Genomic DNA, 19874 nt, shown 5'->3' with positions numbered 1-19874 from the left:
TTAGAAGTTCAGACTGAGCCCTCTCTCACTCTGAATGTTAGTTCACGATTTGGCCTTTAGTTTCTAAGTCTCAAGATCCCATTTGCCCCATAGGCACTAAGTGAACAAATATTAAATATAAAAAAGTTAAAATATGAAAAAAATTAAACATTTTTTAAAAGGAAGAACAAAATCCAATAAGCAATATAATTCCTGCCACCATTTTGGGGCACACACTTACGTGTCAGGCCCCACATCCTCCTAGTTAATGCTCACAAACTTGAAATAAAGGTAACTATCACCACCACTAGAGGCAGGGAAGTGACATTCTTTGCCGGAGTCCACCATCCTTGAGCAGAAGAGCCGGGACTCCGATGCTGCCCTGTCTGACACCAAAGCCAACTCTGATCCTTTATTGCAAACATGTGATTTACACTCTACCATTTAAGTACTTGAAGGGATGCTTGCTCCCTCTCAGCCTAGAGAGCCTTCCCTGAAAGAGAGTTTACACTGCTGAAAGGGGACTTTTGTAAAAAATGCACTTTAAAAACTTGACTTGGAGCTGTTTATACGGATTTCTTTAAAAATATCTGCCATGAGCGGCTCAGAAACATTTTCTGACTCTGAGAGAATTTTATCCTTTACCCAAGGAACTGGAGCAAATCCTATTCACAACCCCAACACCTCCATTACCCATCCTGCCTTTTTACTTTTAAAACATGGAAAAAAATAGGAATAAACCTTAAAAATGGATTCTAGTGAAAAAGTATTTTGTACAAAACATGCTTGTGCATGACTATTTTTAATACAAATTTTAAAATCTTTGATAACATTTAAGCATGAAATAAGCAATATGTTGTTTTCCCACAAGAGGGCACTGCTGCCCAACCATGCCTTCAAATGTAGTGGACACTCTACATCTACTACTGGAAGTGATCCAAAAGTACATGACCATGTAAGGCAATGGAATAATGTAAAACATTTTCACATTTCTTTTTAATAGGAACCATGCCTACATTTATTTATATCTTCTTTGAGGGTGGGGGAAAAATCTCTAACTTACTACAAAAGACCCTGACAACAGTCTGCTTCACAGTTTAGTAAAGGTGAGATGAGACAAACATTTGACAAATTTCTGAAGCATAAGGAAGATCACTGCTACCTCAAAACATGTATTTGAGATGCCTTCCCCCTACGTTCAGGAAAGCTACTATCACATGCATTCATCTTGAGTTAGGAGCTGGGTCACAATTCTCATGTCTTTAGTATGCACACACTTTGATAACGAGTTTTTGGAACTCTCTCACACGCCCTAGTGATAAGTTACACATGTGTAAGACAGAAATGAACATCTAGGTTCATTTTAACAGCAAAAGGACATGGTACTCCACTGAGATCAAGTGTCTGCTCATGCTGAAGAAAAGAACCAAAGTAGCATTTGGCAACCATAGGCCTGGCTAGGACTGGCTGGATCTCAGCCACAGACTTCTAATGAACAAAAGCTCTTTTCAGGTCTAAAGAGCCGGGTAGCCACTGCACAGCTCCAAGAAGCAGAAAGCCCCTCTTAGGAAATGAGCAGCAGCAGCTGGAACAAATGTAACATCTAAAACACAGGAGGTTCTTGAAAGCTGCGAGAGAGAACCAAAAAGACTGCTGACCATTTAGGGTGTCACCTACCAAAAATTAATTTGGAGGATATATTAGGTTGATTCATAAAGAAAATGTCATTTTTGTAGCTCAAAAGCTTACAAATATTAACAACTTCACATGGCTTCAACCAATATTTAACTTTTTCTGGTTGTGTTCCATCATTCTTTTTAATTTTGAAGAGAAAATTATAAAGATTATTTAGAGAGTGCAATTACCAAGTTTTTTCTAAAGGCAGTGCAGTAAAGCATGTGTTACCAAGACCATCTACTCAAATATGTAACATCTGGGCACTCAGAGAAGGTATGATCAAAAGAAAAGATAGGCCAAATCCTTCTGACAGCACAAGAAACAAACACTGCTCAAGGTGTGACTAAAACCTACATGTCCGTAAGATTCAATCTCAATAAATTAAACCACATTTCATAAGTTTGCCAACATTTAGAAAACAGTATGTTTAAAAAGAACAAAATACCTTTTTAAAAACAATATACACCTGTGGTTTAAAACAATAAGTTTCAGGTTGCTCACTAAAAAACTCAAATAATGGAACAGTGTGTTCAAGGTGAAAACAACTAAAGGTATGGAAAAGCAAATCATTTATATTCATTCACAAAGGCAACTGAAATTTCAAAAAAAGAAAACCGGATACTGGCTTAGTATATTCCTACCCTCAACTAAAACAGGACCCTGTTCTTCCTACCAAGACATACTCACCAAATAAAGAACAAGCAAAAAAGTACAAACTTTAAAAACCATTTTCTTTGACATCACAATCCTTAAAAAAATTAACCTGAGATTTCTACCAGCTGCTCAGAAAGTTTAGACGAGCCCAACAATCCCATTACAGTCCTCTGACAAGCAATTAAAAGGGCTGTTCACTTAGTAAACTCTGATTAGCCTTTGAACTTTGACTATGGCTGCAGCCCGGCGTCCGCCACTGTTCTGTACCAGCTGTGAGGAAAATAACCCTCTGGCAAAGGAGCGCTCACATACTACACAACCAACAGTCAGAAGCTGTAAGTCACTCAGACACACTTTAGCATGTTCACTGATTAAGAATCTCACACTCTCTTTAGACAGATGCAATTATTCCTCTAACTGGAAAAAGATTTACCACAGCAACACAGAACAAATAGTAAATTCCAATAAATGTGTATTAAATGAACAAATGAGAAAATGTAGGAGGGGTGTTCCCTACAAGTATCCACACCCAAACACATCTTTGGGTCTCTAATCCTTTTATTCTATTGCACATATGCAAACTTCAAAATACATCAGAGTTCAGCAGTTGTGGGAGGAGGTGACCAAGACTACTAATAAAAACTAGGGTTTCAGGGGACCAGAGAAGAGAGATGGACGAACAGGTGCTGCCTGTTTCCTTCAAATAAATTAGGAATGCTCTTAATCAACATATTGCAAAGGAAGAAACATCCTACAGCAAAAAGATGTTCTAGAATGACAAAAATAAATTAAGCAGCTCTGCATTCAAGTCCTGGCTCCCCTTCCCCGGCTTACATGGCTGGGGAGTTACAGCAGTTCCCCGGCAACAAATTCCTTAACAGTAAAAATAAAGCTTAAGGTGAATATTGTCAGACCATGGCCTCCTTCTGCTTCCAAAATCCTACAAGGGGGCCTACACTACATTCTTCACCATTAATAATGTACACTAGAACGCACAGGAACTGCCTACAGGAAGAGCCCTGAGCCCTACTCCAAAGATTCTGAAAGGGGAGGGGCAACCAATTTGCATTTCTAATAAGCTGCCCGTGGGCAGACCATACTTGAGTGCAAAGGGACTCAGGGTTTTGGCTTGAGTCCTAACCAAAGGCTTTGACAGGCAAGCTCTGAAGTTAGCCAAAACTGCTCCCCAGTGACCTTCAGCGGCTCTAAAAAGAACCACCTCTTAAATTCCATGCAATGTTCAGAGAACTGGACTGGTGGGCAGACCTAGCCCACAACTGGAACTCAGGCACATACAGACCTTCCTAAGGACCGTGGTCTCCAAAGGAGACCAAACTGGGGACAGGATGGGCGGATGTGAGTGAGCGGGACTCAGCAGACGTGATGCAGGTCTTGCAGAGGAGGGTGAGCTTCATCAGCAGCCCCATCCTCTCCCTTGGAAGTGCCTGTGTCCTCTGGGGTATTAAGGAAAAAACTGTGACGAGTGAGTGGACCCACAGCTTTGCCATAGGAGCTGGTGCACGAAGTGTTTCTGCTGGAAAGAGATGTTGCAAACTGGTCCAGGGTCTCAACAGCACCAACAACCCAAGGACCAGAAGGCTGGCTGCCTGGGGCAGGCAGGATGGCTCCAGAAGGGACTTTAGCACTTGGGGCCCAGAATTGTGTCCCCATTACCCCCTAGGGGGAACATCTGCAAATGAAGAAAGATACCAGAAAAAAGGATGGAGATTTTGGTTAAATATGACAATGGAAATGACACTCAAGGGCAGGTAAGGAAGAGGCACATGGGAGTAACAACTAGGGTGAAGTTAAAAAGGACCAAAGATGGCAGTGGTATGAATAAAATCATAAAATCTGAGCTTTATCTCAGGAGCCCAGCAGACCTACGGGGTAGCACACAAAACAGGGTTCCTCCTAGCTCTGCAGGGAAGTCCTCTATCAATCAGAGCATGCCCTGCACGTGACCCAGAAATATACGGCACATGAGTTTCTAGCTTGTGTCTCTTCCTTTCAGGAGCATCATCCTCAGTGATGCTGAAATGCTACGGTCATGGCACCGTGGTCACACAATGCTAACACTTGCTCTTGAACCATCTCATTTAGAAAAAATTCCACCATGAATTGAAGCATTACATTCAAACATGCTGAAAGATAGGGGAAAAATTTCATTCTCTCTTTAAATTTGCTTCATTTTAATATTAAATAGATCCAGGTTTTGAAACTACATATCTCAAACAATTTAATGCTTTTATATCGTTAATATTTCCTTACTATTAACATGTAAAAAAACAGATGTTAAGGTGCATCACTTTTAGGTATGTAAGCCTTAATATTTTGATTATTTCTACTTAAAAAGTACCTTGGAAACTATAAAAATAAAGTCACATACTATGTACTATAGAGGGAGGCTGACACAATCCTTTCTTGTTACACATAAATATCTAAAAATGTGGTTCCAATTTCTTTTTTTTCCTAAACCATGCTCATTTTCTTTCAAATTGCTTCCAAAAACGAAGGTCTTTCTGATGTTAATTGTGTGTATACTTCGGCTTACACTTTAAAGAGTCTTCCTCTCCTGGGAAGTGACTTTTGTATACAAATCATGGAAAACTACTTAGACAAAGTGCTGGAGATGATTAAAAAGAGCCAGATTCAAATTTATACCTTAAAAAAAAGCAGAAGCAGATGTCAACTGACTCATTTGTGTATATTTTGGAAATGAGCTGAAGATATGCATGTGCATTTCATCAGGACATTTAAGGGATCCTAAACTTTTTACTGTGGTTGTGTATCAGTGACAACTTTAGAAATTAAAAAACTTTAAAACCTACACTGTGGCATTTTATGCTGGATACTCCTGGCTCTTACTACAATTTGATCTAACCAAACCCTTTTGAAACTAACCAAAAAGGTATTTGCTCATTTAGAAACAACACTGAGAATTTTTATTTTCTTGAGACAGAGTCTCTGTCACCCAGGCTGGAGTACAGTGGCATGATCACAGCTCACTGCAGCCTTGAACTCCTGGACTCAAGCAGTCCTTCCTCCTCGGCCTCCCAAAATGCTGGGATTGCAGGCGTGAGCCTCCATGACCGGCCAAAACTTTTAGAATTGAAGGCACATAATATGTAACTTATTATCTAGAATTAATAAAGAAGGAATTAAAGTAGCATTTTATTTGTTCATTTACTATTTGAACAATAAAAACTTTAACTCCTCCAAAAATATACTAGAAAGAAAAAACATTTGCAAATTCTCTCTGATCTACCAAATCTTTACGGAAGTGCTTACTCCACACCATGCATCCAGCATCTTGCTAGGTCCTGGAAACAGAAATGGTGAGTGCAGTACAGTCCTGACCACCAACAGGCACCTAGCTTACTGAGGAAGACTTTTCAGGAGTGATGCCTGGGTTCAAAACAAGGGTCTGCGGATGGAGAGGGTGTGAGGGTAAGCAGGTGTGTCCTGATGAAGCATGGTGTGCTACTCTGTGACTGCTGGGATGCCAGGCAGAAGGACCCTTCCCTCTTAAAGGATCTAACACCTTAGCAACACTTTGCTACAATGCCACTTTCTCTTAAAACAGGAAATCCGTTTCATATGGTAGATACATTCTAAAGGGACAAAATAAGTGGGACATTTATGCAGAAATCCCAGACTACTTGGCTTGTTTCATCAGGAAGTGATGCAGCTTCTAGAATATTAGTGCGAACAGTGGCTAAAGCAATAGTCATTACACACTTTCCACAAGTCATCAACAAAAAGCCCTAATGACCCATGTATTTCAATACATATGATTTCTGTAGCAAATTACTATGTGACCCTGGGTCACACTGACAGATTTTTAAAACAAATCCTTGTTCCTAGAGTTACTGTGACAATGTCACCCTCCAATTATGTAAACACGTCAAAGCATCCACCCAAGTGTTCAGTTATCCCATGAGTCAAACTGCATCTCTTCTCTGTGTGGTGAAGTATACTTCATAAGCACTACCAAAAACAGCAAATCTACAAGAGTGGCATACAAGCCATCTGACAACCTAGGTGAGAGAGTTAAATCTTAAGAGTAATCAACAATCTCTCTGAATTAAAATGTTTTAGGGCTGTGTTTGCATTAAAATCCACTTGCAGTTACAGAAAGCCCCCACCAGGTGGAGTTTCGAATTCTTGGTTTCTTGTACTCCCAACTATTTTTGTCCTGACTGATTATGAGGACTTGCCTATAAATTCACGCAAATTTAATAATGCAGCTGTTTTCTTTCTTTTCAAAAGCATGTAATATGAAGAAAAGAAATACAACCATTTAACTTTTTTTTTTAATTAGTTCACTCAAGAAAAACCAGAGAAGGTCATGAAAAATCACTGATTAAATGAGACAGACAAAAACCTCCAGGAGCCCAGATGCCATAGTTTGAACTTTGAGGATCACTATACCTTCAGAAGGTCTTCCTAATTTTCTTTTTCCAAATCACCACCAACACATTCATTTGAGGGAGAAAGGGTCAAATCATGAACTTTTAAACTGGGTAAGACTATACACACACAGTGATCTACCTGACTTCAGATATTCACAACTGCATAGGTAACCACATTCCGCAGGTGAGGTGCTACCTTAGAGGAACATGCATTCCCAGTAATCACGTGATCTCCCATTCAGAAGGTGCTTCCCTTAGGTCATAAAAATAGTGTTGAGAAAAGCGCAGGTCCTAGCCACAGCCTCCTAGCACAGGCCCAGACATAATGGTGATCTCGTGAAAGGGGATCATTCCCTGTTTACAAAGCAAGAGTGAAGCTCCCAGCTGAGCTGCAGGATAAGAGCTGGGGCTGACTGAAGGGGTAGAATCTGGATCTGGCCATTAGCCATTGCCTACCCAACGTCAGCCTCAAGTTGTCCCCTGGTCCCTGGCACAAGGCAGACTCAGCAAATCTAGGGAGGGAATTCTGCCCCAATATTCCCACCCAACCCACCTCTCCAGGTCTAACACGTGACCCAATCCATGGGGTGCAGACCCGCCCCCAGCCAATCGCACACCCACTTGCTGGCCTATTCATAGTTAGTAGCTCTCAATTCTAGTGTCACTCCAATCCTTAAAGAGTAAGTTTTAGGCACTAAACATTGACTGCTGATAATGGCAGATGCATTCTAAAGTGAACCTCTCCCTGCCATGATTCATGCTCATATAATTCCCGCCCATTAAGTGCAAGCAGAACCTCTAACTTGCTTCTAAGCCACAGACTGCGGCAAAGGTAATGGGAGGCTATTCCCTTAACTAATCAAACTAATCAGATCACATTTCCAGGCCACTAAATACATAGTGATCTGTTATGCGGCAACAGAAAACATACAGCTGGAGAAAGGAGTTTATTCCCCGATCCACTGCACACACCTCTGTCAGACCTCAACTCTTCCATCCCATTCCTGTCCTGAGGAAAATCACAATTAACAGCATCTTATGCATTCTTTTTGATAATCCACACATAACCAAGCCAACATATTCACATATAAAGATATATCTTTTGGCCGGGTGCAGTGGCTCACGTTGTAATCCCAGCACTTTGGGAGGCAGAGGCGGGTGGATCATGAGGTCTAGAGATTGAGAACATCTTAGCCAACATAGTGAAACCCCGTCTCTACTAAAAATACAAAAATTAGCTGGGCGTGGTAGTGTACATCTGTAATCCCAGCTACTCAAGAGGCTGAGGCAGGAGAATCGCTTGAACCCAGGATGCGAAGGTTGCAGTAAGCAGAGATCACACCACTGAACCTGGCGACACAGCGAGATTCCCTCTCTCTCTCTCTCTATATATATGTACATATATTTGTATATATATATATTTTTACTCCCTTTTATGATAACAAATGGAAGCATATTATACATACTTCTTTTCCTCCCTCCCGATTATCTTGACAAGAATTCACTTGACAAGAGTTCACTCCCTTTTAATGACTGCACTGAACTTCATCCTATGAGTGCACCATAATGTTTTTACTCAGTTCCCGATTGATAAAGAAACACTTAGACTTCTAATCTTAGGTTTATACACCTGCCACTTCACAGTGGGTAGAGTCAATTGCTAGAAGCAGACTTTTGCTGGGTCAACAGGCAATGCACACTTGTTGACTCTGTAATATACACAGTTCTACCAACTGATACTCCTACAGGCAACGTATGGGAGGGCCTGTTTCCGCATCCCTTGCCAACCCAGGTGTTATCAAAAGGACATCAAATTGATTTTGTATTCCAGTACAAACTCTTGGCTCACAGTGTCTGGTTTCATCATGATCCTCAAGCTCATCAGGTTCATCTGACCAATATTTATGAAGGGCCCACTCTGTGAAAAGGGAACAGATTGCTAAACAAAGAGAACAAAACACACCAATGAAATAAGCAAAAGCTTCTGAAATTCAGCAGAGAAGACGACTGCTTCCAACCTGAGCGAAATCTCCCTGGAGGAGGTGAGCTCCGACCTATCTAGATCCTGAAGGACATGTTGACTTTGGACAGACAGAAAGGAGTCCCGTGAGAACAAGCAGCGCATCAGGATGGGAAAGCACAGGACGTGGTCCATGGCAGAGCAGTGCAGGAAGACAAAGAGAACGCTCAGGTAGCAGGTCGAAGAGTGACTGCCCCGGCAAGGCCTGAGCTAGAAGAATCAGTCAGCAAATAGAACGCTGATCTGAGAGTGGGGATTTCTACTTTTGGCATGAGCTAAGTGATCATGAGAAATACTAGCTTATCTGGGCTTCAGGAGGTTAGCCCTGAAACCAAACTTTCTGTAGCTGCAGAACTGTGTGTTCGAAGCAAATCTTAACAGTCAAGAGTAATGACAGGCAAGCACAACTGCACTGGCAGAGGGGAACAGGAGGAACTCAGCCCCTTGTTCTAGTCACAGGAGGAGGGGGACAAGAAACTCCTAGGGTTATGTGAAGCACAGTCTGAATGCAAGGGGGCCTAGGTAGCTACGGTTCCCTTCAGCTCAAAAAACTACTCCAATTCAATGTCAGATGGTGCACCTGTACCTTCATTTCTATTCTGCTTGCCTATGATTCATTTATGAACAGGAATTCACTGAGTACCTACTATATTTCAGACAGTGTTATCAGATCTGGGGAGACAGGGAGGGGCTAAGGGTACAAAGACTCCTCCCTCTGAGGTTTAATTTCTACTTGGAAGGGAGAGAGAAAAATGAAGAAATAAACACATAATGTATCAGAGCAACAAGTGTAAGCAATGAGGAAAAAGTGTAATGATTGTTCCACTCATCAAAACTCTACACGTCCTCATGTCAGGAGGCTTCCCTTCAGCCTTTTCAGCTTTGCATTCTTACAGATCATCTGTTCTCTTCTCTGAAATCCTACAGCATTTTGAGTCACGCTCTAAGCCTTTGCCACTTGTTAACTACTTCACTGTACTGGGCTTGTCTTGCTAAGACTGTAAGTCTCCTGTGGGTGCTATACAAATCCTCGGCAGCTACCACAGTGCCGCATGCACAGCACTGCTACACACTGCACGGGCACACAGGACTACTGACTGCTAGGACAAATTACCATTCTAGAACGTAAATGTGTTCTTCCCTTTCTCAACACTGTAGACTAGAATATTCAAGTGACAAAATTACCTAAAGGGCAGAATGAAATGAACAAACGAACTTAACAGAAAACCAAATTGGACCCGGTAAGAAGTAGTGACCACCAGGTGGTCCAGGTGTTTGGGATGGAAGCTCATCCTAAAACATTAACTAGTCAGGCCAAAACAATGGGGTGGAACTTAAAGGAACAAAGTGTAGGGGCAGCTGTGAATGCCCAGGAAAGTGGACAGACAAGGATGTGCAGAAGAAAAGAGCAGACCCCGGGTCCCTGCGCCACTAGATCTCATAATCACCTCCTCTCTGAAATGGGGGTCTGGTTCTCCCCGCACCAATCTTAACACCTCAATGCTCTGCTCTAGGCTTAAAAAATGTCAAGGGCACCTTTGCCACTAAAAAGCTCCTTTCCCTTTCTTTTTGTAACAGAGAAATGTGCATAATGGAATTTTTTTTTCATGTCAAAGGGTGTGATAATCCTTACATATCAGTTCTTTGTCCCCAATTGAGAGAGCACATTAGACAAAAAGCTACTGACACAAAGGTTCACAGTAGCACTAGTCACAATAGCCAAGAGGTAGAAAAAAACCAAATGTCCATCAACAGATGAATGCATGAACAAAATGCGGTCTATCCATACACTGGAATACTATTCAGCCAGATAGGAATGAAGTACAGACACACACTACGAAGGTGAATCTTGTAATCAAATGCAAAGCATAAGAAAGAAGCCAGCCACAGGAGACCATGCACTGCATGATTCTATTTCTATGAAATATGCAGAACAGGCAAATCTCAAGAGAGAGAAAACAGGTTAGCAGTTGCCAAAGGTTAGGGAGAAGGAGAATCAGGGAGTGACTGTTCGTGAGTACAGGGTGTCCTTCTGGGGTGATGAAAATGTTTTGCAGCTGGACAGTGAAGACTGCTGGACACTGTTAATGTACTAAATGCCACTGAATTGTACATTTAAAAATGGCTAAGAGTACACTTTAGGTTATATGTATTTTATCCCAGTAAAAAAACAGTTCCTGCAAATCCAATAAACTTCAAAATAAATTTATATCTTACTCATCTCTAAAACGTAACTTGGGAAACGGGAGCTAAGAACATCAAAAAACCACACGTTCACAGGTTGTGGTTAGTTCCCAAACAATGCGTGGTGTAAACATAGACTCTCGGGACTCTTGTACTACTGGAGCTGGTAATCATGACAATTACTGTTAGCAGTGACTGGACTACACACTGGCTCTATGATATGATGTGGCCCTGTGTTACTGCCCGAATCTCATCTCAAACTGTAATCCCACATGTAGAGGGCAGGAGGTGACTGGATCCTGGGAGCAGTTTCCCCCAGGCTGTCCTGGTGACAGTGAGTGGGTTCTCCCAAGATCTGTTTAAAAGTTCCTCCTCCCTCCTCCTCTCTCTCCTGCCGCCATGTAGACGTGCCTGCTTCCCCTTCCACCATGACTGTAAGTGTCCCCAGGCCTACCCAGCCATGCAGAACTGTGAGTGAATTAAACCTCTTTCCATTATAAATGACCCAGTCTTGGGTAGTATGCTTACAGCAGTGTGAAAACAGACTAATACACTCTAAGTACTCACATTTAATCCTGTCAGATAATTACTCTCATTTTACACAAGATAGTATAGGCAAAGAGAAGCTAACCAACCTGTCCAAGATTAAATAGCCAGCAGCTGGCAGAGCCTCAGCATGGAAATCTGAAGCCCACCTAGTTTCAGAATTACGTTCTTAGTCACAGACCCATGCCTCACAACACACACCCTCCTGACCTGGGCCCAATCCAGTCTTTCACTAGCTGTCCACCCCACACATCGCCACTCCACACAGAGAACCATCTCCTCAGCCTCCGCACGTGCGGTGCCTTCCACCTGGAGCACCTATCTCAAGTGCTGCTGCCATGCATCCAGTGCCTCCTCTCCTCTCTGAAGTCTGCGCTGAGGTGGAAGGGATGGGCACCAGGGCCTCCAGGGCTCTTGCGCAACCTGCCCTTACACTGTTGCTTCCACCAGCATTCATGCCTGTAAACACTGCCCATTTTCGCCTGACGACAGGAACAAAGAATTTTTACGCCTCCAGCAAAACCAAAGGTGTCTTGTACTCTGCTGGTGAACAACATAGAATGCAGACCTATGAACCATAAGACTGAGTCAGTCGAGCCATTTTGTTTGGTCATCACTGCATTTTCAAACATCAACAATGTAATGGGAACGCCTTCCCCAGGGCACCCCAGTCCTGGTGCGGCATACTACTGCTTGGTATTTTTGTGACGGGCAGCTCCAGGCTTGTAAGCTATCCTGACCTAGCCATTAACTGACTCACTCATTACTCCCAATTACTTCTCTTCCCATCATTCTTTCCCATATGGTAAATCTCAGCTATAAATGATACCAAGAGAAATAAAAGAACATAACAGATATATAATTTCATTTCTATAGACTTAAAAAAAACTCCCTATATAATGTCAAAGGTGGAAATATCCCCAAAATGGAAACAACTTCAAATCATGGCAAAACTAAAATTTAAGACCTTCTAGAACAAAAGTCCCTTATCAGTGCTCACACCTCTAAGCAGGAAGGGGGCCCTAGCAGAGTTGGCCCAGCCTGGCACAGGGTCACTGCTGGCACTCTCAACCCCAGCAACTTCTGAGAAAAGGTCAGGGACCTTTGTTTAGGCAAGTTTACCTTTAAATTTCAACACCAAAACCTGACATTTTGTGTTTGACTTATTTCTGCTCAGCTTACAACACTGCCCAAGTTCAAGGAACAAGCACCAAAAATGGAAAGGGAAGGGGATGCCTACTGAACACACTGTGCTTGACCATGACGAAACGAAGGTGCCACTCTTAATCCAAAGCTTTAGCTCTCTAGATTAGAGGAAGAGGACCAGTGGCTGTATTTCCATATGCCCTGTAAAACCAAAGCAGCACTTAACACACTTAAAATAAGACCCACATTAACATTCACAAACTTAGGCAAGATGAGCTGGGGGTCTTGTTTTTCTTTTTTTGAGATAGGGTCTTGCTCTGTCACCCTGGATGGTGTGCAGTGCTGTGATCGTGGCTCACGCAGCCTCAAACTTCTGGACTCAAGCCATCCTCCCATCTCAGTCTCCCCACGTAGCTGGAATTGCAGACACGTGCCACAACACCCAACTAATATATGTATATATTTAAGAGACAAAGTCTCACTATGTTGCCCAGATTGGTCTCAAGCAATCCTCCCTCCTTGGCCTTCCTAAGTGTTGGGATTACAAGTGGAAGCCACTGCACCCAGCCTAAGACAAAAGTATTAATTTGGCATGAGGAATAAGTGTCTTTACTTATGGAAAAAAATTTTTTTTATTAAGTCAAAAGCTAGGATTAGAAATATTTACATCTAATAGCATTCAAAATAGAAAGCTAAATGACTGTAAAATTAAAATACTCTACACCTACTTCTGGAATCTAAAAGAAAATTTTTAAAAAGATACTCTACACCAACTATTTTCCACAAATAACAACTGTAACTGAGTTACTAAATACTTGTATGCAAATTAAATTTTTGCTTTCTTACTCACACTTGAAAAGTAAAAGGAATCTATATCATTTAAAGAAGCTCAAGGGAGAATTCTTTTGTAAAACATGTGTTTTGTTTTGTTTTTCAATGAAAACAACCTGCATTTCCCAGGTATGCTGCAACTTCTTAAAGGGATCGCTCGTACAAAGGCAAGATCCACACAGAAAACAAATTGCCTTCTCTCTTACTCTGGTCTCTTTGCTGCACACACCTACCAGACTACACTCCAGACTCATTTTGGCATAGAAATATAGGCTGTACAATAAAGAAAGGAAATAATTTCTTTAACTTAATCCCAAATGTGATAGTAGAAAATAATTTTTAACTGTAAAAGAACACAGGTTAAATGTCACTGAGTAATACTTACTGCTGGTTCAACTTGACTTCTATCTGCAATATCTATATGGACAATTTCAACAGTTTTCCATGTGTTTGGATCTAAACCATGTACCTACCAATGACAAAGAGAAAAGGAATAAAACTGCAGATTATTCCATTACACTTAGATATACAGACTTTATCTTGAATCTCTCAGGGTACATTATAAGGAATTAAAAGACCCAAATTATTATTTCATTATATTAGCTGTCTGATATTTTGCAGGATCTAGAAATCTTTTGTTATCACTGTAACAAATAATAAGGGAGAAGAGAATGAGGATGATGGCAAATAAATAGAAACCTGTCAATATTATCTTCTCAGAGTCCTCACAAATGATTTATGAAACAAAATATACCAGCCCTATGTTCAACCCAAATGATACACAACAAAGTCCTTGTAACCAACCAAGTCCCATACAAATATAAGGTGACATTACAAGTTAAATTCAAATGATGTACTATATGGTCTAAAATCTCTCCAAAATTTGATTATCCTAAAGCTACTCAGTTTCAGTATGATGCTAACTCCTTTATAAGGCATATTGATTGTGCATTTATTTCTGAAATGCCATCTATGAACCAATTAGGAATTGTTTGAAAACTGTCAACGATCTGCCCATTTAAAAGCTGAAAATACCAGATTAAGTTGTATATATTAAAGCACACCAAATAATGTCATCTAGATTCTAAATTTTAGAGGGTTTCTATGAAAAACAACATAAAGGTTGGGTGCAGTGGCTCACACCTGTAATCCCAGCACTTTGGGAGGTTGAGGCAGGCAGATCACCTGAGGTCAGGAGTTCAAGACCAGCCTGGCCGACATGGTGAAACTCTGTCTTTAATGAAAATACAAAAGTTAGCCAGGCATGGTGGTGCATGCCTGCAGTCTCGGCTACTTGGAGGCTGAGGCAGGAGAATCGCTTGAACTCAGGAGGCAGAGACTGCAATGAGCAGAGAGTGTGTGACTGCACCCCAGCCTGCGCAACAGAGTGAGATTCTATCTGAAAAAAAAAAAAAAAAAAAAAAAAAAAAAAAAAAAGGAAGGAAAACAACATAAAAATGTCAAATGGTCACTTGAAAGAACAGTCAAATGCTACAGATCAAAATTCAAAGTTCTATTAATTGGCATCAATAATGTAAGAGCACAGTAATAGAACAGTAAAAACAGAATTTGCCACAATTATTAACTTATTCTCCTATAATAACGTATCATCAGGTTGGAACAGATCTCTACTGGAATGAATGCACACCAGAAAACAGAAACTGCTGAGTCCCATCCCTAGAGATTCTGGTCTGGTAGTTCTTAGGTGAGTCAGGTTATCTGCATTTCAAGCCAGTCCCCAGATACTGTGCTGCTGCTGGCCCATCCAAAGACCACACTTTTGAGAACTGCTGGACCAAGGGCATCAACCTATACAAGAGGCCTTCCCAAGTTCTATGACAGACCTTACCAAAAGTTAATGATTACATTTCTTTGAGTCCTGAGTCAAAGATGTTCTTGAATCTTAGAGATAAATGTGCACCAACTTACAAAAGTCAAGAGCTTTTCAACATTTGTGTAATTACTCACAGTACTTTATCCCTCCTGCCTTTTGGTCATTTCTCTGACATCAGCCCATACTCTAGCAAAGCAGACAGGAGGTAAAAATTAAAGCAATCAATTCTGCTATGCAGAGCAGCTCTGGCAAAAACACTCAGAGATGAGAGCAATCTAATTAGCAAAACTAATGGCTAAAACTGGGCTGGGGTTTATCTGTGAATTTTACCCATGCTCTCTTTGTCTCAGCTAAAGAGAGCGGCTGATCAAAACAGCAATTTCACCAAAGTGTTGAGGCAAGGGGACTGATAGGGAAAGCTCATTTGGTTTCTGGCTGCTTGCCTGCCTCACCTCAATTTGACACGGCTTGGTCTGGTCAGATACTAGTCTAACACAGGTGACATTACTTTGGTGATGACAAAGTGAAAAACATAGGATTCTCTTTTTCAGGGACTTCTGTACTAAAAGTGCAGAGTTGAAACTTACATTTTCTAATGTTCCCAAGTCTGGTTTGTGCCATGTTTCGATTTTAATGAAGAAATCATCTTTCATATATTCATTCTGCAGAAAAAACACAACAGGAAAATGATAGTGATCTTCTACCTGTTCCTTGGTGCCACATCTGAGGGAGCTTTTCCCACTATGGACATCCAGGCTTTGACTCTACAAGGAGACTGATCCTCAAGTGACAAAGAATCATTAGCTACTGATTTTTGTAGACTTGTCAGGCAAACCAAATGCTGCATGCTTTTAAATAATTCAAACAATCCTACTTGCCATGCAGCATACTGGGCTAATAAAGAAGCTGTGAGGCCCAGTAAGCAAACATGGCATTTGAAAGGAATAAGAAAAGCAAAATAACATCAATAGGGAGATTTTGAGACACGGGCAGAAAGAGCCCATGAACACTGGGAACATGTGTTAGAGTGTGGGGGCCGGTGGAGGCGACACAGGAGGGAACCATGCAGGGATGGGCAGTTAGCAAAGAATGGTTGAAAATAATTACTGTGTAAAACAAAGTTTAAAGATGAAAGTAACAGACACAAAAATAGTTTTACTCACCGTTACAACTGAGGCACAATGGAGAGGCAGGTAATAAAAGGAGAAAATTTTCAGAATATTAATTGGAGTCAAAGAATCTGTTCCAATATTTAATGTCACAAAGACTAAACTATCTGAAAACACAACATTTATTTAGTAGCTATGTTTGCAAAACATAGTTTCTACACAAGTGACACTATATGGTACATTAATTTAGATTATGGAGTACAAATAAAATATGAATAATTTTTAAAATAATGCTAAAAAGAATGTCACACAAACAAAACATTATTTATAAGATCAATTTAGCATATGATAGGATGCTGTTTCAGAAGTCTGTTTATTCCTCCTCTATTATGTAGCAATGTAAGTAAAAACACTGTTGAAATGCACAAAAAGACACTTCTGAGTGTGAATGACCTTTCTTTTGGCTTACCCCTGGAGCCAGCATAGTCAGCAAGGACCCCAATGTGGCTGCCATGTGGGAATGAACTTATGCCTGCCACAAAGTTCTGCGGGGAGGAACCCAATGCAGTCCTTCGTCTGCCATCATTTTGGCAGTGACTGTCCAAAAACCCAAGGAAGACTTTGCTCAGTGTAACCCTTCTCAAAGACATTGGTACTCAGAGTCCCTTCTCCTCATCCTCAGGGTGGAGGGGTGAAATGGCTGCTGGGGGCCAGGCTTACTTGTTCTACAGTAGGGGTATGCATTCCAGGCTTTCTCATGAAACACCAAGGAGCCCTCGGGAGCAATCATCCTCACGAACGTAGGAACTTTGCTGGGAGAAGAGAGATACTTGGATATATTTAACAGCACCATCAATTCTTTCTTGGTATCTATCAAACTGCTTGAAAGAGTACAGCAATCGAAGGTGACCACATTCTAAGTCTGATAAACTAGTTTATTTCAATCCCAAAGTAATCCAGTAGAAATGAATATATAATCTTTTACATTTTAAATAAAAATGATTAAGAATATTTAGCTGGGCATGGTGGCTTATGCCTGTAATCCTAGCATTTTGAGAGGCTGAGGCAGGAGGACAACTTGAGCCCAGGAGTTTGAGACTAGCCTGGGCAGCATGGTGAAACCCTGTCTTTACAAAATATACAAAATTAGCCAGGCGTGGTGGCACATGCCTATATCCCCAGCTATTCAGGAGGCTGAGGTGGGGAGGATTGCTTGAGCCTGGGAAAGGGAGGTTGCAGTGAGCTGAGATCACACCACTGCACTCCAGCCTGTGACAGAGCAAGACCTTGTCTCACAAGGAAAAAAAAAAAAGTAATCGTATAGAAGGTTTTTATTTTTTTATAGAAGCAATTCTTTCTTAAGGACTTCCGATCTACTACCCCAACGTGAAACCTGAGAGTTAACGATTACTCATCCTGCACATTAATACAACTTGGTTCTCTTATAATTAGATGACATTATACTGTTTCTTAATGCAAAAAGCCCCAGAATAAGGAGATACTTCTGAATAAAAGTCTCTTAATACATTCTACAGAACAGACCTGAAGAAAAATGACAATGTGAAGGACCCATGTAGAACGTGAGAAATTAAAGCATATCCAAGTACAAAATTTTGTAGGTATGAGGAAGAGAAAGGTTAAATATGTGATTAACACATGAGAAGCTTGTGCAAGCATATGATAATCAGAAACAGTCCCAACATATAAAGGGGCAAAAGTCTTCCACAGGCCCATTACAAATAGAAAATGTTACTCATTAACAAACAAATGAAAAAATCAGTCTTACCAGTCTTCAAATAAATGCAAATGAAGTGACTGACTTACTGACTGGAGCCCACTGTAAAGAGTAGTTTTGCTTGCACAGGCTTTTCACAGATCAGATTCAAATCCCAACACCACCACTTAGAAGCTGTGTGACCTCAGGCACATTACTTGGCTTCTCTGAAATTCCTCATGTGTTGAATGGAATTCATATGACCTGCTCTGCAGGTTAGAGAATTAAATCAAATATTGTAATGTATTTAGCACATGGCACAGTACAATGAGCTCAAAAAATAGTTACTGCTTTTTAATTATAAGCTGACAGAGAGTAGGGTACTTTTATATGGCTTTCTTCACTTAAATCTTCCAGTAATACTATGAGGTAAGCATTATTTCATCATTTCATGTCACCAGCATTTTAGTGTCTAAACAACCGTACGTCAAAACCATGTCCTCAAATTTCAAGCCCTATATGTAATATTTCTCAAATCACAGATGTCTGTGAGAACTTCAAGCACAACTTCATTTGCTCAACTAAGAGAAAGAACAAACTGAGGAGATGTGGCCTCCAGAGAAGACTTCTGACATTGTAATATGATTGCGCATTTGGCCAGAGCTATTCTTATGAATTTCGCAGCCTAAGCAAGACAGGTGGTATGGAACCCATGCCATGCAGAGCTAAGCAGCAAGAGAAGAGGTAGTGTGGACAGCCCTGTCACTCGTCCTCTCAGTCATCAGGCCAACAGTGCTTAAGAATGGGTACACAGCTTGGAGGTTCCACTTTTCCGGCAAATTAAATCACAGTAAAAGAAAAGTAGATATATGGTAGTACTAGTGAGACTCCAAGAACATAAAGTGATTTACACGTGCCATCACATCCTTAAAAATGAAAGGCGCTAATTCTCTGATCACTTATTCCTTTCAAATGGTGGAACGATTCATTCAAACTTCAGAAACATGAAGCCAGGATAACTGAAAATATCATCACCTTAAAAGTCAGAGTATCTAGTGGTCCAAAAAATTTATCACATTGCTAAAGAACTAGAACCAAAATCCCTTTAAGTGTGGGTGAGGTCTAATCAGGGTACAATGGAACACATGAGGATAATTTTTTAAGCCAAGCTATAAGATTACCTATTCATCTGAAAGTATGGCAAACAGATTTATCAATGGTGCAGTTGGTCAATTTAGAAAAAGCAGGAGAGGCGAGGTGTGGTGGCTCATGCCTATAGTCCCACCACTTTGGGAGGCCCAGGTGGGTGGATCACCTGAGGTCAGGAGTTTGAGATCAGCCTAGCCAACACGGTGAAACCCCGTCTCTACTAAAAATCCAAAAAAAGCCAGGCATGGTGGTGCGTGTCTGTAACCCCAGCTACTTGGGATGCTGAGGCAGGAGAATTGCTTGAACCTGGGAGATGGAAGTTGCAGTGAGCTGAGATTGTGCCACTGCACTACAGCCTGGGCAACAAAGCAAGACTCTGTCTCAGGAAAAAAAAAGAAAAGGCGGGAAAAACAGTTCTGTATTAACTCAGACACATACTTTATCCTATTTATTCCTATAGTGCCTGATATGTGAAGAACTTTAATATTCATAAATGTCCTAAAATTTGCTGACTCAAAACAGAAGGAAATTAGAATATCATTAAAGGCCAACATGAGCCAAATCTACATAAAAATTTTAGTATTTCTTTATCTCACTCTGAATACCTATCTTATTT

General features: G+C 40.9%; 1 protein-coding gene across 2 annotated transcripts in view; it reads right to left on the bottom strand.

Moving 5' to 3' along the window:
• PITPNB (phosphatidylinositol transfer protein beta) overlaps positions 1-19874 on the bottom strand; it is a 67707-nt gene that overhangs the window by 28504 nt on the left and 19329 nt on the right. For both annotated transcript variants that reach the window (XM_017498033.2, XM_017498032.2), the window contains exons 4-7: positions 17116-17207; positions 16450-16457; positions 15874-15948; positions 13838-13921 (exon numbers count right to left, since the gene is read on the bottom strand). In XM_017498033.2, coding sequence (XP_017353522.1) covers positions 13838-13921; positions 15874-15948; positions 16450-16457; positions 17116-17207 — 259 coding nt within the window. The remainder of the gene's footprint in view (positions 1-13837; positions 13922-15873; positions 15949-16449; positions 16458-17115; positions 17208-19874) is intronic.

The sequence above is a fragment of the Cebus imitator genome, unplaced genomic scaffold, assembly GCF_001604975.1.
Source record: "Cebus imitator isolate Cc_AM_T3 unplaced genomic scaffold, Cebus_imitator-1.0 Scaffold237, whole genome shotgun sequence".
Lineage (NCBI taxonomy): Eukaryota > Metazoa > Chordata > Mammalia > Primates > Cebidae > Cebus > Cebus imitator.
The sequence above is the reverse complement of the archived record's forward strand: the minus strand, read 5'-3'. Positions and strand labels throughout refer to the sequence as shown.